The 17,261-nt window shown below is 41.9% G+C and overlaps 1 protein-coding gene across 2 annotated transcripts in view; it reads left to right on the forward strand.

Moving 5' to 3' along the window:
* The first annotated feature begins 1,418 nt into the window (after window positions 1–1,418).
* Window positions 1,419–17,261, forward strand: part of LOC119527241 (cytochrome P450 2J2-like) — a 56,561-nt gene continuing 40,718 nt past the window's right edge. Inside the window, exons 1-2 of one of the 2 annotated variants that reach the window (XM_037827076.1) lie at window positions 1,419–1,688; window positions 7,328–7,399. In XM_037827076.1, the coding sequence (XP_037683004.1) occupies window positions 1,479–1,688; window positions 7,328–7,399 (282 nt within the window). In that variant the 5' untranslated portion in view covers window positions 1,419–1,478. The remainder of the gene's footprint in view (window positions 1,689–7,327; window positions 7,400–17,261) is intronic. The other variant, XM_037827077.1, reaches the window with a different exon arrangement.

Raw genomic sequence — 17,261 nt, forward strand, 5'->3', positions numbered from 1 at the left:
AAGAGGGAAGGGATGAGTTATTGCTCAAATGTCACATATTTTAATTTTATTATTTAGATTTAGTAGATTTTCTTGAATAAAAGATCATTTATTTATTGTATGCCCTTAGGATAATTAGCAGATACTTTAAATGGACAGAATTTTTAAAATTAATTTTCACCAGTTATGGTTGTTTTGTGGGGAAGGGGGTCCATAGAGCTTATGCTTCCACTCCAGAATCTCTCTCCCTGCAACACTGTTTTAATGCAAAAAATTGAGAAAGGAAGGAGGGAGATAACAAAACTAAATGTCCATTAATATGGGTATGGGTAAATAAATAGTGTTGTGGTGATAGAGGATTACACAGCTGCTAAAATGAATGAACTAGCCACCTGTATCAATCTGGAGATATTTCAAATACATTACACAGAGTGAAAAACAAAAAAAAAGAAAGTTGTAGAATCATTTGATAAAAAATATTTTGTTTTTCCTTTTTAATAAAAGATTTTAAGCATAATATGTGTCCGGACATTTTGTACGAGAGTATGTGCTATATTATTCCAGAACTATTCTGCATGTTTGAGTATCTCAGAAATGGTGAGACACAGGTGGTCACAGGATGGCAGGAAAGGTTGGAAATTGGAGGCCTAGCACTGTTGGGATTTCAAAGGAAGCGTCTCAAAAGGCAAACCGAAAAGAAAGACACTCCTTCAACAACCTTCTGGATTAGGCTCAGTCCTAGGAGTTTTGCTTATTATTCTTCAAAACCCTTCTCAAGTACAAGATCTTAGTTAATCTGGGAACAAGCCCTGTGAGGTTTACCAGTCTAGGAGATCTATTTTTTCACCACTTATTGAGTCCTAAACTTCCTCAACTGCAATGCTAACAAGAGCATCTCCCGCACAATTTTGTAAGGATGAAATACTTTATGTAAAAAGAACAACTCGCTGGCTGCCATATAGGAAGAGCCCAAGAAATGTTAGTTGCTGCTGTTATCACACTGTTTACCAGGCACAGTTCCAGTAACTGTGTGAGGAGACGACTGAGAAATAAGGAACCCAAGTGTCTGTTGCGCAATCTGAGTTGCATTCAAACCACAAACCCAGGAGCCTTAACGGTTTCAGAGGCAGACGGGCCTTCAAAATAGAAAAGAAAAACGCTTCTAGCCTGGCCTTTCCCAAGGCCTTCTCCCGGGATTCGGTGCGGGTTCTCATGTGAATCAGGCGCCTGGAGCCTGGCCTGCGGCACCGTATGCCTGCTACCTGGCAGGCCTCACAGCTGGGAGGGGCGGAGCGTGGCATGGGGGCGGGGTATGTGGCGGGAAAGGAATTCGGTGAGGAGGAGGGTCGGGAAATTGTTGGAAGCTGGGCGGGGCAGTGGGCGGGGTTCGGCTACGGGAAGTGGGGAGCGGCGGGGCGGGGCTGGGAGGGAACCGGTCCGCGGCGATTTGCGTTGACAGTCCTGCTCCGACCGCGGATGAACAGGCTGGCATCCCAGTCATGCTCTCGGCGTTAGGCTCCCTGGCGGCCGCCCTCTGGGCAGGGTTCCATCTGCGTTCTCTCCTGCTGGGTGCCGTCGCCTTTCTGTTCACTGCTGATTTCCTCAAGAGGCGGCGCCCAAAGAACTACCCGCCTGGACCTCCTTGGCTTCCCTTCGTTGGCAACTTTTTCCAACTGGGCTTTAAGCAGCAGCACCTGCAGCTTCAGCCGGTAGGAGCGGGCAGAGGAGCCCGGGCGTGCCTTGGCCTGAACCTGCAGGGCGAGGGGCATCCAGGGGCCGGAAGGGAAGGGTATGGGTGGCTCTGCCGCTAAAGCTGGTAACCTGGGTAAACCCCGCTTTGAGGCTCCTCTTCCTTATCCAGATGACATAATTCTACCTGCCCTTTATATGGGTGAAATATTATTAAATGGTTACTACTTAAGTGTGCTAGGCGTTACCTTCCTTATTTCATTTAATTGTGTTATTTTGCTAAATATTACTGCAATATATTATTTATAATATGATTGCTTTGTCGTCACCTATAACATTACTAGATAGTAAAGCGTCTTGAAAAATGCTGTATTTTCCTTCTTGGAGGTTCGATTTCCCATGTACGAAATGGTGATAGTAATGCCTAAATCCTCACTTTTCAAGTGGAGTACTGCCACCACAAAACTAACTGAGCTTCTTGCCTTCTGCCTGTTCCCCCCTTAACGCACTCTCACCAAAGTAATAATCTAAATCTGTCATTCCCTGCTTAACTATTCTCAGTGCCTCCCGTTGTCTCTCAGAATTCATACTCCTTACCAAGGCACTTGAGACCCTTCTTGACCCAATTTCTTTCCACTTCTTTATTCTCCTGTCCCACAAAGCCTCCCCAACCCTAACCACTCTGAATTCCTTAAAGTTCCTTCAAACATTCAACAGGTTCTCAAGAATCCTCAGCTGGTATCCCTGTCATTCAGCACAGCTACCCGACTGAGAGTCAACATTGTGGTAGTTGGTTATGAAGATTAAACAAGGCAGTTAATGGGCAACTTTAGTGTAGCTTATAGAAAGGGCTCAAAAAATATTAATTCCACTTTCCGTACAAATACCCAGCATAGTTTAAACACATATCTATTTCATTCAAGTACAAATTGACAAGACTTATCACTTTCAGAGAAAAATACCAACAGACAACATTGGATGACAGAATTAGTCACAGAATTTAAAGATAGGCTTCTGAACTCATACCCTTGTTTTAGAAGTATGTTGTTTAATTTCCAAATGTTTGGAGATTTTCCCATTATTTTTCTGTTAATGATTTCCAGTTTGATTCCATTGTATTCAGAGAAAATGCTTTGTATGATTTTAGTTCTTTTAAATTTGTTAAGGTTTGTTTTATGACTCAATATATGGACTAACTTGATGGAGGGGTCTGTGTGCTTGAAAAAAAAATGTATATTCTGCCATTGGTGGATGGAGTATTCTATAATGTCAATTAGATCCTGTTGGTTGATAGTGTTGTTCAGTTCTTTTTTATCTTTTGCTGACTTTTGTCTATTGGTTCTATCAATTACGGTGAAGGAGGTGTTGAAATCTCTAATCATAATTATAGATTTATCTGTTTCTCCATTTGGTTCTATCAGGTTTTCCTTCATATATTTGGCAGCTCTGTTGTTTAGTGCATACACATTACAGATTGTTAAGCATTTTTGGTTAATTGATCTTTTATCATTGTGTAATGTCTCCCTGTCCCTTGTGATTTTCTTGGATCTGAACTCTACTTTGTGTGACATTTATATAGCCACTCAGGCTTTCTTTTGATTAGTATTTGCATTGTATATTTTATCCATCCTTTAACTTTTAACCTATATATATCATTATATTTTAAATGGATTTCTTATAGACAGTGTATATTTCAGGCATTTTAAAAATTCATTCTGCCAATTTCTGTCTTTTAATAGTGTATTTAGACCATTGATGTTTAATGTAATCATTGATATATTAGAATTTAAGCCTGCCATTTTATTATCTTATTATTTGTTCTCTTTGTTCTATTATGGTTCCTTTTGTTTTTCATACCTCTGTCTCTCTCTCCTGTCTTCCTGTGGGTTACTTGAACATTCTTTTAAGAAATCCATTTTGTTTTATCTGTAATGTCTGAATATATAGTTTGTACAGTTTTTTTTTTTTTAGTGGTCACTAAAGATATTACATACATACCTAATTGTAATCTACTAGTAAAAACATTTTACCACTTTAAGTTGAATATAGATATTCTACCACCAGGTAGGTTCCTTAACAATTTCTCCTTTATGATATAATTGTCTTAAACATTACCTCTAAATGTATCAAGAACCACATCAGAAATGGTATAATTTTTGTTTTTAACTGTCAGACATGACTTTCAAAAGTCAAGATAAGGATAGTGTATTGCATATACCTATTTATTTACCCTTTCTATTGTTCTTTCTTCATTCTTGAGGCTCCAAGTTTCCTACCAATATCATTTTCTTCTTGTATGAATAATTTTCTTTGCTATTCTTTTAGTATAGGTCTTCTGGTGACAAGTTCTCTTAGCTTCCCTTCATCTAAGAATGCCTTTATTTCACCTATTTCTGCAATATAGTTTCACTGGATATGGAATTCTGTGTTGACTGTTCCATTCTTTCAACCCTTAAAAGTCTTGTGCCACTTGGTTCTGGCCTTCGTCCGTCTCTGGTGAGAAATCTTTAGTTTGAATTGTTGTTCGCCATAGGTAATGGTGACTGAGTTCAGAAATTTTTTCTGATCTTTCAAGATCTTTTCTCTCTCTAGTTTTCAGAAGTTTGATTATGAGGTATCCTGGTCAGGATTTCTTTGCATATATCCTGTTTGAGGTGGATTTCTTTGGTCTTATTTTCCTTGGGTTTACTCAGTTTCTTGAATCTCTATGTTGATTTCTTTTGCCAAATTTGGGAAATTTTCAGTCATTATTTCTTCACATACTTTCCACCCCACATTATTTTCCCTCTCCTGGGACTTTTGGACTTTGATGGCATTAGTGCAATCTTCTTTTTATGAACCACAGGTCAATCTGTTTTCTCTGTGTTTTTCGTATTGGATATTTGTATTGATCTATTTCAAGTTCACTGCTTGACCTATCACTACCACTCTGCTATTGCACTCATCCCCTGAGTTTTTAATTTCAGTTATTATCTTTTCAATACTAAAATTCCTACTTGGTTGTTTATGTTCTGTATTTCTTTGCTGAGATTTTTTTTTTCCTTTTGTCTCATGAGTGTCCATTATTGTATGATGCAACATGTTTATGATAGATGCTTTAAAGCATTTATCCAATAAATCCAACATCTGTGTCATCTCAGTGTTGGTATCTGTTGGTTGTGTTTTCTCATTCAAGTTGAGATTTTCCTGGGTCTTAGTAAGATGAATAATTTTGAACTGTATCCTGGATATTTTGTATATTATGTTATAAAACTCTGGATACCATAAAAAATTTTCTATTTTTTCAGGCAGTTGACATGTTTAGATTCAAAATGCTTACTTCCTAGGTTGTGGTTCAAATGTGATTGTAGGTATAAAGCTTCTACAGTGCTATCCTAGTCTACCTCACTTATGTGTTACCCAGGTGATAGGGCTCTATCCCATAGTCTCTCCAGTGCAGGCCAGAAGGATGGTTGAGATAGAAGTCAGCATATTGTCCACATACTTCTCCAGGTGGGGAAGGCTACTCCTTACTGTGGGAGGGATGGGAGTCAAGAGTTCTTTTCCCAGGCTTAATGGGGAAGAGGCACTTCCTTGTTACATAGCCGACCTAAGTCTACCCACTAACTCTTCCAGCGATTCTCCTTACTGCAGTGCATGGGTAGAAGTCAGAGTTCACCAGACAGTGGTTCCTCCTCATAACTGCAGTGGTGAGTAGAAGTCAGAGTTCCGCCCACAGACTCTGCAGGAGAGGGTACCACCTATTACTGCAGATCAATGGTGGAAGGTAACGTTCCACCAATTGACACCATTAATGTAGCACCCTTAGTGTGGGGAGCACTGCATCTTTTTTCAATGGTTTTTGCCTCAAGAACAGGCAGATGAAAAGGTTTCTGTCGTATTGTACCACTCTTTTCCTGATCCTTGGCTAGGTAGAGAGAACAGGCTTTTCTTGGAGCTATTTTTTCTATCCCCGCTGATGTTGTGATTTGTAGGAAGAGTAACATGGACGGCTTTCTCATTCTTTCCCAGAATGAGAAGTTAAAAACTTGCAGTACCCCCAAGATCTGCCCTGGACCTACCACATGGGCTACTTTAACCAATGGACCCTGCATTCCACTCACACTGGGTAGCTTGTTTGTCCCTGATCACTTGGATTTTCCTGCCTTTGTATTTGCATATGCTGTTGCCACAACATTGTCAGTTGAGTTTTAACAGCTGAGTTTAAAATGTCGGTTGACATTTAACTTTGCCTGAATGTCGGAAATAAAGCGGTACCTGTAAGGGAATAAACGCTCTCTCGGTTCTGGAGGAGAAAAGAATTTATTTACGATCTTGCAAGATGGGGCGTCCAGCCAAACACACGGAAGGCTGGCGCGCCAGAGGAAGAGAATGGCAATCTTTAAATCTCCTACTCCTAATTCGCAAGTCCCTCCTGTTTCCCCATTAACTGGGTACTACAGAGGTTACAGCCTATCCGAGAACACTAACTAATTCATCTTTTGAGATTTTAATTTGTACAGCCAATCCCAGAGAGCCAACTAGCTCATTATTGAGATTTTGAACTGATTAGCCAATCCCCCCCCAAATTTTTATTTTTTTTTTGCTGTGAGTTCCCGCCTCTGATACTACCTCATGTCTCTTTACATCAGGCAGATTCTCTCTTCTCTTTGTCTGGGGCTTGTTTAAACTGGTTTTGCCTCCATTTCCCTTATTCCATGCTGTCTCTATGTGAAAACGAAACTTATTCCTTTCTTACAGATTCCCTCCTCTTTCTTTTTAAACACTTTTAGTTTTCACATTTTAGATTCTCAAATTTGCTAAGGGCTTTTTCACATTCCTCATCATACGGATCTTTCTTATTTTTGATTCTAGTGGTTTTGATGGGTTTTTGAACTAGCCTTTGAGCACACGGGATTATGTAGCACCCAGCTGTTATAAACATTTTGGCTGGAATGATAAGGAAAATTAAAATAGATGTTGCAATTCCTTTCCATTTCTTGAACCAATTTTTCAACCATTCTATGAGTGGGTTGTTAATGCTAGAATTCTTTTCTAGTTTCTGAAATAAGGCTGTTAAGCCTTGTAGGGCTTTGGTGATAGTTCCATTAGGCGCGGTATTATAGGGGATGAATGTGCGACAATTTCCCCCAACTATAGCACAGACGCCTCCTTTTTCAGCTAGCATCATGTCTAGGGCCATTCTGTTTTTCCATGCCATTCGGCTAGTGGCATCTAACTGTTCTGCTATTTCTTTAATGACATCCCTGGTATAGTTGATAAATTTTAGCTGATGATTGACATTTTTATTGATGGTGACCCACCAGAATAAGGACGGTTTAAATTCTGCAGCTACTTGATTTTTAGCTTTAAACTCATTAGGAACTTTCTGGGGAACCCCTATACTATCTACAAACATTTTTTTATTGAAGGAACTAGGTACACTTTGTACATTTTTCTTTTCTCCTTTGCCTTGGGTTGGTACTTTTTTATTACTTTCAAATGCCAGGGTAAATGAGATAGCCAATTGAACCAGAGCACAGGTTCCTCCCCACCTTTCAGGTAGTGTTGGCCAGAGGATGCTCTTCCCACAGTACCACCAGAGGTCTGCTCTGGGTATAGTTAGGCTGGAGAAGTTGCCAGTACTATCCTTGCTCACATTCCACACCTGTGTACACAGAGCCATGGTACCAAGATCCTGGAGCCCTTCTTCCCATCTGGAGAGACGGGCAGAGTGGTTTCCGGGACCAAGGTGAGACGCTGGTATGGCTTTGACACTTCCCTTCTGGACTGGAGGGAAAAGGGAGGACAACGTACTACAACTTTCACCAGGAGTAGCATTTTGAAAGAGGAGTGTTATACATTTAAACTCCCTTTCATGCTTTTTCATCCCCAAGGGGAAGGGCATAATCTGAACAGTGGGTTGTTTGGTTGTACAAGCATAACAGTCACTTCTGTTTAGACTCTGGATGGTATGTTTGCCCCATTCTACCCAGGCATTTGTATTTCCATAACCTGTCTCTATTTCTGTGGTTTGCTTTAAGTCTTTGGCCTTAAGAATTCTAATGACCTTGGGGTCAATTTGAACTGGAGAGTTAAATTCCAGCCAAGTTTCTCTTAATGGTTTTTCCTCCAACCTGGGTAAGACCCGTCCCTCATACTGTGTGGTCCACCAAGCAGTGTTCCAAGAATAACAGGGGTTAGGTGTCTCATAAGTTATACTCTCAAATGTTCGCCCCCCAACAATCTTGCTTTCTATTTGAACAGTCTGCTTACATAAATGCTTATATTCCTCCCTCAGTTGTTGCTGACATTTTAGATTTTTACAGCTCATTACTTGACAAACATCAAATTGTACAGTTTGAGACTTTAAGCCTTTGACTACACTTATAACCAGCTTAGCAGAACCTGTTACTCCTTGAATATAGAACATTATGATCAGTATAAGCAATTTCATCATTAAGCTATACACAGAGCACAATGCAAACATAGGGTTTAATCCAGCCCTTCCTCCCTCCTAGTATGTTCTTTCAACTGTTGCCTATTTAAAGTGATCCTTAGGGGATCTGAGGTAGGAGTCACTTTCCAGGATTCAGGTTGAGTTGCTGGATACTTATCGTCTGGTTCAGGCACCGGTCCCTTCACTTGTGTGTAGTGAGTCCAGCCTCTTTCTGCCGTTCGGACTGCCGTCTCAGTTGTCAGCAAGACCTGATAGGGTCCTTCCCAGATCGGTTGAAGTTTGGATTCTTTCCACGACCGGATCAGAACCCAGCTGCCAGGCTGATGTCGATGGGCAGCAAATTCAAGAGGCAGGGTCTGAGCCAGCAGTCCACGGTGCCTGAGAGATGATAAAGTAGAAGACAAGGCCAGTATATAATTCTTAAGAAAAAGATCTTTTGTGTTTAGGGAGGGGAGCTCTCCAGTCCACCTGGGGAAAGGCAAACCAAAAAGCATTTCATAAGGGGAAATTCCCAGTTCTTTTCTAGGGGCAGTCCTGATTCTTAGTAGAGCTATAGGTAAGCACTTGATCCAAGGTAACTTTGTTTCCAAAACTAATTTAGAAAGATGTTTCTTTATGGTTTGATTCATTCTTTCCACTCTCCCAGAGGATGGTGGATGCCAGGGAGTGTGGAAGTCCCAAGTGACACCCAGGCTTCTCATGACATTTTGCAATACACGGGAGGTAAAATGACTGCCATTATTGGAGTCTATATTTTCCACTAACCCATAACGGGGAATGATTTGTTCAAGGATAACTTTAGAAGTTCCCAATGCTGTAGCTGAGGATAGAGGGTAGGCTTCCACCCATCCAGTGAGGTGGTCGACAATTACCAAAATATATTTTAAACGACCGATTGGTGGCATTTCAGTATAATCAACTTGAATGCTCTGGAATGGTCTCAGGCCCGGCTCTTTTCCCCCTTGTACTTGTTTTCTTAAAACCTTTTTATTAATTTTTTGACAAATTATGCACCGCTCACAGATTTGTTTAGCAACTGTATAAAGGCCTACACATCCAAATTGTCTAAGTACTACATCACACATGGCTTGTACCCCGCAATGACTCCCCTGGTGTAGGACTGCTAATATCTCCCTCATTATTTGTTTATTTAACATTTGTCTGCCATCTGGGAGAAACCATTTCCCCTGATTATTTAAGGTTGCTCCTAACTGTTTCAACTCTTTTACTTCTTTGGCAGAGAATGTAGGGACCCCAGATTCCTTAGGGATAGAGGGTATTAGGATCATTATTTTTAAAGGGGGGTAGAGAGAGGCCTCCTTAGCCTTTTCATCAGCCAACCTATTGCCTTTTGCCTCAAAAGTAGGTCCCTTCTGGTGTCCATTTATATGCACCACTGATATTTCTCTAGGTAAGAGTAGATTGGTTAATACTTGTTTCACCAATTCCCCATGAACCAGTTCTTTTCCTTTGCTATTGATTAATCCCCTTTCTTCCCAGATCTTTCCAAAGGTGTGGACTACCCCAAAGGCATACTTAGAGTCAGTGTATATTGTACCATCCTTTCCTTCTAATAATTTGAGGGCTTGATTTAGTGCATACAATTCACAAGTTTGAGCTGACCACTTATTGGGCAATCGGCTAGCTTCTTGTACTTCACAAGTTATCCCATCCATAACTGCATAGCCATTGTGCCTTTCTCCTTCTAGGACCTTGGAGGATCCATCTATGAACAGTCTTTCCCCCCAGTGCAGGGGAAGATCCCTTAGGTCAGGTCGGACTCGAGTTTGGTATTCAGTTAGGTCTAAACAGTCATGCTCAGGCGTCTCTACTTGCTCAGGCCCCTTCCAGAGGAAGGAGGCCGGGTTTAGGCTATGATCTGTTGTTAAGACCAAATCATCTTTTTCCATTAGGATTGCTTCATATTTTAAGATTCAAGAATCAGTTAACCATTTCCCTGCCCTTTGAGACAGAATAGTTCTCACTTGATGAGGAGTACTAACTACTAATGCCCCTCCAAAGGTTAATTTCCTGCTTTCTTCTACTAAAAGGGCAGTTGCTGCAATGGCTTGAACACACCCAGGCCACCCCCTAGAGACTGGATCTAAAACCTTCGAAAGGAAAGCCACCGGCCTTCTTTGGCCTCCCCAGATTTGGGTTAGGACCCCCAAAGCTGTTCCCTTATCTACTGTAACAAACAGGTGAAAGGGTTTTTCAAGGGAAGGAAGTGCTAGAACAGGAGCTTGCACCAGTGCCTGCTTGAGTGCATTTAATGCCTTTATTTCCACTTCCTCCCATTCTATCTTGTCAGGCTCTTCCTCTAGTAATTTTTGGTATAGCTCTTTAGTTCGAGATGCAAAAGAATCTATCCACAATCTACAGTACCCTACCAATCCCAGGAATTTTCTTAGCTCTCTTTTTGTTTGAGGAATAGGCAACTCTACTATGGCCTGGATTCTTTCTGGCTGGATTTTTCTTTTTCCTTCACTTATGAGGTGGCCTAGGTACTTAACTTCCCTTGCTACAAATTGCAGTTTACTTTTAGATACCCTTAATCCTTGTTCCCCTAAAAAGTTCAGTAGATTTTTCGTAGCTTGAGCCACCACTTGCCTTTCTTTACCTGATATTAATAGATCATCTACATATTGCAGAAGGGTGATTTCAGGTGGGACTGGAAATTTTTCCAGTACCCTCTCTAACTCTTGCCCAAAGAGATTGGGGGACTCCATGAAACCCTGAGGTAAGACCGTCCATCTGTATTGCTGCTTTCGCCCATTGAAGGGATCCTCCCACTCAAAGGCAAACAGGTCTCTACTTTCTGGATCAAGGGGACAGGCCCAGAAGGCATCCTTTAAATCTACTACACTAAACCACTTATGATGGAAGGGAATTTTACTCAGGAGAGTGTAAGGATTAGGAACTACAGGGTGTCGAACCTGGACAATTTTATTAATGGCCCTTAGATCCTGCACCATTCTCCAGCTACCATCTGGTTTCTGAATGGGGAGAATGGGAGTATTAAAAGAGGACATACAGGTTTCCAAGAGTCCATCTCGAAGGAGACCCTCAATGATGGGTTGGAGTCCCTGTCTTCCTTTAAGAGGAATAGGATATTGTTTCTGGCACATGACCTCCCCTTCCTTTTTTAACTTGATTTTAATTGGGGGAATTTGCAACCCTCCCCTGTTTCCTTCTTTTACCCATACCTCCTCCTTAATGTCTTTTTCATCTTCTTCAGTGAGCAGGGCCAAAACCTCAATCTGTCCATTCCTTACCTCTAAATCCAGTCCCATAGGTATTATTAGGTCTCTTCCTAATAAATTACTCCCAGCTTCTGGGATGTGCAACAAGGGAGCTATGATTTGATTATTTTCCCAACAAATGTTAGTAGGTTCAAGAATGGGAACTTTAAATCCCTCCCCTTTTACCCCTGTGATGGTGAGGGAACTGCCAGAGAGCCTGGCCCCCTTTGGAAGATGATTTACAGAGGAGCAAGCTGCTCCAGTGTCTACCAAGAATGTAATTTCCTCTTGATATGGGCCCACCTTTAAATTTACTAAAGGCTCCCGGTGGGCTTCTGAGATGAGGAGCCTCTGACTCTCCTAGTCTTCAAAATTCATTAGCAGTATAACTCGACCCTCCTTCTTTAAGTCTGGGCACTCCCTTTTGAAATGGCCAGGCTTTTTACAATGATAACACCCTGCAGAGTTCTGCATTTTCCTTGCTCCTTTTTTTAAATCAGCCCAGCCCCCTCCCCTATCTCTCCTCTGTCTGCATCCCCCATTTCCTGTTTCTAATCTTTTCTTGACCAAGTGGTCAACAGTGGCTATCATGACTTTAGCCTGCTGCTTTTGTTTTTCGTCCTCCCTTCTTACAAATACTTTCTGTGCTTCCCTTAATAACTCCTCCAATGGCTTATTCATCCATCCATCTATTTTCTGAATCTTTTTCTGAATATCAGGCCAAGATCCTTTCACATAGCTGACCTTTAACATTCCCTGGGCTACAGGGTCTTCAGGATCCATACCTGAATATTTCCTTACTTGTTCTCTCAATCTTTGTAGATAAGCAGAGGGAGACTCATCTTTCTCTTGATTTACCTCAAAGGCCTTATCCAAATTTTGAGATTTGGGTACCGCCAATTTTATTCCCTCTACAATGAGGTCTCTGAGATCCTTCATTTGTGCCCTATCCTCTTTATCATTATTATCCCAATCAGGGTCAGTATTTGGAAATTTTTGCTCTGCTGCCATCACCCCTTGCCCTGGCGGGTGTTGCCTTTCCCATTCTTTCATAGCAGCCCCTCTTATCATTCCTCTCTCCTCTTTTGTAAAGAGGATGTTTAATATGGACATAAGTTCAGACCACGTGTATAGGCTAGAGCCTAGGAACTGATCTATTTGCTCAGCCAGCCCCATTGGGTCCTCTATTAGCGATTTCATCTCCTTCTTAAAATTTCTTACTTCTGCACTCGTTAATGGGGCATTTACATACCCGACTTCCTTTGGCCCCATAGGCACCTCCCTCAAGGGGTAAAGGGATTTAACGGGGTGATGTTCCCTTACTCTCTTTCCTTCAAGAGTTTTTGGAAATGGAAAATTCTGTACATCCTTTTTGCACTGTGTTAATTCTTTCCTCAACCATTGATGGGTCATATCTGGTGGGGCAGTTGGCGCCGATGGGCCTCCTGATTCCCCTGGAACCTGTGCGGACTTTATTAGGTCCTCAAACTCTAACAATCTCTGCCCTGGGGGAGGAGGGGAATAGTAGGGAGGAGGAAGGCTTAATAAGGGGTCCCAGGGTTTAGATTCTACCAACTCATCTTCCAAGTTTGGGTTTTTATCTTTCACAGGGTAAAGGGGAGTTTTTTTGTTCTTTAGCCAGCACGTGGCATAATCAGACTCCTCCTTAGAAAAGGGTTTCTTCTCATTAACATAAATTACAAGGTTGGCACAGAGCCAGTCCTCCTCTGACCCATACTTTGGCCAGAATACGTCTGGCGGTGAAATGCTTTCTTCAGTCCAAATGTAACAACAGTATTTAATCATTTTCTTTTTGTCCTTTCCCTTGGTCCGATCGCTATCGGTCCAATATTTTAACATCCTACCTAGTGGGCTATCTGGAGGGATGTCCCTGAGGGACTCTATAGGTGCCCCCTTTTCTTCTTCCCCGGCCGGCCAACTGCCTCTATTTCCCATCCTGAGTCTTGTCGGGGCTTCTTTCTCTCAGTTCCTTTCGCTTCGTCTGTCTCTGGCCCTTTCCCTCGCGGGAGAAGGGAACCGCAGATTGAGACTCCTCACTCGCTTCGTGCAGTATGTTGCACGTCTCAGTCACACACAAGCAGCTCCAGACTCATCAGGAATTCCCGACCACCAAGGCAATATATTACTTTCCTTGCCTTGGTCCGTGCACGAAGTTGCCTGGTCAAACAGAGGCAAGCCTTTTCCCCCTTTTCTCATCCACAACCGGCAGATCCAAGCGTCTGGTCTCGGGCCCTTTAGCTGCCGGAGATGGGCCCCCAATGGCGGAGTCCGAGACCGCTCAATCAGCGGGGCGCGCCTTCCCTTTGTCCACCTCGGGGGTCCCCCTCCAAAGGTTTGGATCCCGGACGAGCCCCCAAGTTGTCAGAAATAAAGCGGTACCTGTAAGGGAATAAACGCTCTCTTGGTTCTGGAGGAGAAAAGAATTTATTTACGATCTTGCAAGATGGGGCGTCCAGCCAAACACACGGAAGGCTGGCGCGCCAGAGGAAGAGAATGGCGATCTTTAAATCTCCTACTCCTAATTCGCAAGTCCCTCCCCTGTTTCCCCATTGACTGGGTACTACAGAGGTTACAGCCTATCCGAGAACACTAACTAATTCATCTTTTGAGATTTTAATTTGTACAGCCAATCCCAGAGAGCCAACTAGCTCATTATTGAGATTTTGAACTGATTAGCCAATCCCCCCCCAAATTTTTATTTTATTTTATTTTATTTTTTTTTGCTGTGAGTTCCCGCCTCTGATACTACCTCATGTCTCTTTACATCAGGCAGATTCTCTCTTCTCTTTGTCTGGGGCTTGTTTAAACTGGTTTTGCCTCCATTTCCCTTATTCCATGCTGTCTCTATGTGAAAACAATACTTATTCCTTTCTTACACTGAAGTTCCCAGCTGTTTCGTGGACATCCTTATTGAATACTCAAAATTACTCAAGAAGTCGAAGAAGTTCAACCAGTCACTCAGCAAGATGAAAAAAAAAAAAAACTCTGTTTGGTTGATATGGACCCACTGCTGCCATTTCCTAGAAGCAACGAGATGTACTTTAGAAGCAGACCAACCTGAGATTGAATCTTGGTGCTGCCCTTACTAGCAAGTCAGGACATACTGTGCCTTCACATTATATGTTCTTTTGCTGGCCTCCTGAACTTCCCTTAAGATCTAGCTTAAATATTGCCTTATCTTAGACGTTTTCTCTGATATCTGGGCAGATATTCATTTCTTCTTTTCTCTTTCTACCTCCATTATAGCTTATGTTATCTTCTGCTATGCATTAGTTTTTCTGCACTGTCAGCCCCTCCCAAGGGACTTTGATACCTTAGGAAAACAACATATCCTTTTGATCTTTGTACTGCCTCTATATATAACATGCAAAGCAGGAAGGAGCCTGAAAACTCAAGAGTGTCATAAAAACTTGTTGAATTGAACTTGAATTTGATTTCCACAGATTGTTCTCAGAGACCTAGCATAGCCCCAAGAACTTCCTGTGAGACCAGGATTCCCAACAGGAGTCCATGAGCCATGGGGACAAAAAAAGCCCTGAAACTACATGAATAACTGTATTCAAATACATAGGATTTTACTGGAGAGTAGTTCCATGACTTACACTAGATTTTCAAAGGATTCCATGACCACTGTTATAAAACTTTACTCATTTATTTTCTTTCTTTTTTTTCTTTCTTTTCTTTTCATTTTCTTTATTGGATGTAAATTCATTTTTTAATTATAAGAGCAATACACGCTCATTGCATTTTACAGTTTAAGAAAAAGAGAGAAATTACCTGACCACTATTTCTGCCTACCCCTGCCACCCCCATCACTGCCTCCCACCCAGGCCTCCAAACACAATAAACCATACCTCTCTTTTAGGACTTTGGTATACACCTCTCCAGATTTCTGCATAATAAAAATAAATTTTTTGTAACGCTTTATTCAAGTTGTACATATCAATGAGAAAAATGTTGAACACCTCAATACAAAAATGATTAGAAGATGTAAGCTGGCAATGCAGCTTGCAGATTGTGGAAAATATGTTAAACATCAGTAAAACAGAAAAATGGCATGCAGTTTTTGCTTATCAGAATGATACTGATGTACACACACAAACACAATACCCAGTGTTGATAAGAGTTCAGGGGAACAGACCCTCTCACCTACTGGTGGGTATAGGAATTGGTACATCCTTTTCCTTTTTCCTTTCTTCATTTCTTCCCATCAAGAATACCAACATACATATTGTGTCTTTGTTCTATTGGTACTTAAATTAAGTGTAATCTCTCTCAGCTTTATATATCTTGTATCAATTAGAGTATGTTCTAACTGAGGAATCCTTTCTACATGCCATCAGGGTAATTTAATGTGTGTAAAGCAATTGGCACAATATTTGCACTAAGAATTGTTAGAGACACCACCACCATTATCGATATTAGTGTGAAACCAGGTCTCTACAAGGTCATTTGATCTATCCATGTTTGCACGGTTGATCATACCATATAAGTTTCATCATATCTGTCGAACTAGAAATATTTATGAGCAGAGAGTGGTGGAGATGGAATTCTGAGGAATTTTAGTAAACACTTATGAAGTGCTAGATTACTCCAAGTAAAAGCTGAGATTTTAGATTGTTTCACATTGTCAGTTGAGTCATTTAACGTAGCCTGAAGTTTTTTCATGAACACCCTTATTGAACATTCAAAATTAGTAAGAAGGCTAAGAAGTTCACCCAAGCACTCAGCAAAATGAAAAAAGTCTGCTTGTTTTATGTGGACCCATTACTGCCCTTCCCTAGAAGCAAAGACATGTACTTTGGAGACAAACCAACTTGAGATTGAATCTTGGTGCTGCTCTTACTAGCAAGTCAGGACATACTGTGCTAGAGATGAACAAAGACTGATGGAGAATCTGGGTCAAAGGAACAATGGAAAGATCAAATTGAGGCTAGGTCTTTAATGTGGGCCTTGGGTGGTATGATGATACCAAATCCATGGTCTTTGCTCTTATGCGGGTTATATAGGTCCAGGGTTCTAAATGTGTCCTGGTGGAGTAAGGGCATGGGGATCAGGGAGGAGGAGCCACACCTGGAGGAAATGGAGCCTTCCTTTTGATACCACTGCCTGCACCTAGATACAGCCCAGGCAGATAAGAGGGAGAGGCAGTGTTTCCTTAGAGACTGATTAATGAACGATCATTGCCATCCAAGCCACATATACACACACCCACACACATTTACACATACTCATGAACATGACACAGAGGTTTCCATCCACCCCCTCACTCTCTCACTTTCACTAAATTCAAAGATCCTGGAGCCATCTCAGTTTCAGGTTTTGTTCTCAGATCTTAACATGGTATGCAGTGAATGTGGCTATCTTTGACCATAAGTGTTTTCTCCCACATATCCTTTTGCTGTCATCCTCTCTGTTCCATGCTTGTGTACCCACATCCCCCTCCACACAGAGCCTATTCATTCCTCAGAGATTCCCGAGCAGCAGTGCACCCAGCACCAGGAAACAAAGTGCCTTTCATACACTGCTCTCAATCTTCTTCATACAGCCCTCTGAGGAAGGGATAATTCTCTCTCTTTTATAGCTGGGGTGCTGAGGCTCAGGAAAGTGAAGCAACTTTATGAAGAGGACACAGCTAGTGAACTCTAGAGCCAAGGTTCACACATAACTCCAGAGCTAGAGTGCTGTCCGGCGCTGCCCCGCTCGGTCCCCGGTTCCCGGCCGGCGAGGGGAAACAGGGAAGGAGAGAGAGAGATGCAGACTGCGCGAACTAACCTGGTCATGAATCACGACTCGAACCACACGGCAGTTGTGAAAGCAAGCCCTTTACTACAGCTAGATGAACATTCTGTGTTACTGGTTCCCACACGGGGCACGGCGCCTCGTGGGAG

Source organism: Choloepus didactylus, chromosome 2, assembly GCF_015220235.1.
Source record: "Choloepus didactylus isolate mChoDid1 chromosome 2, mChoDid1.pri, whole genome shotgun sequence".
Lineage (NCBI taxonomy): Eukaryota > Metazoa > Chordata > Mammalia > Pilosa > Megalonychidae > Choloepus > Choloepus didactylus.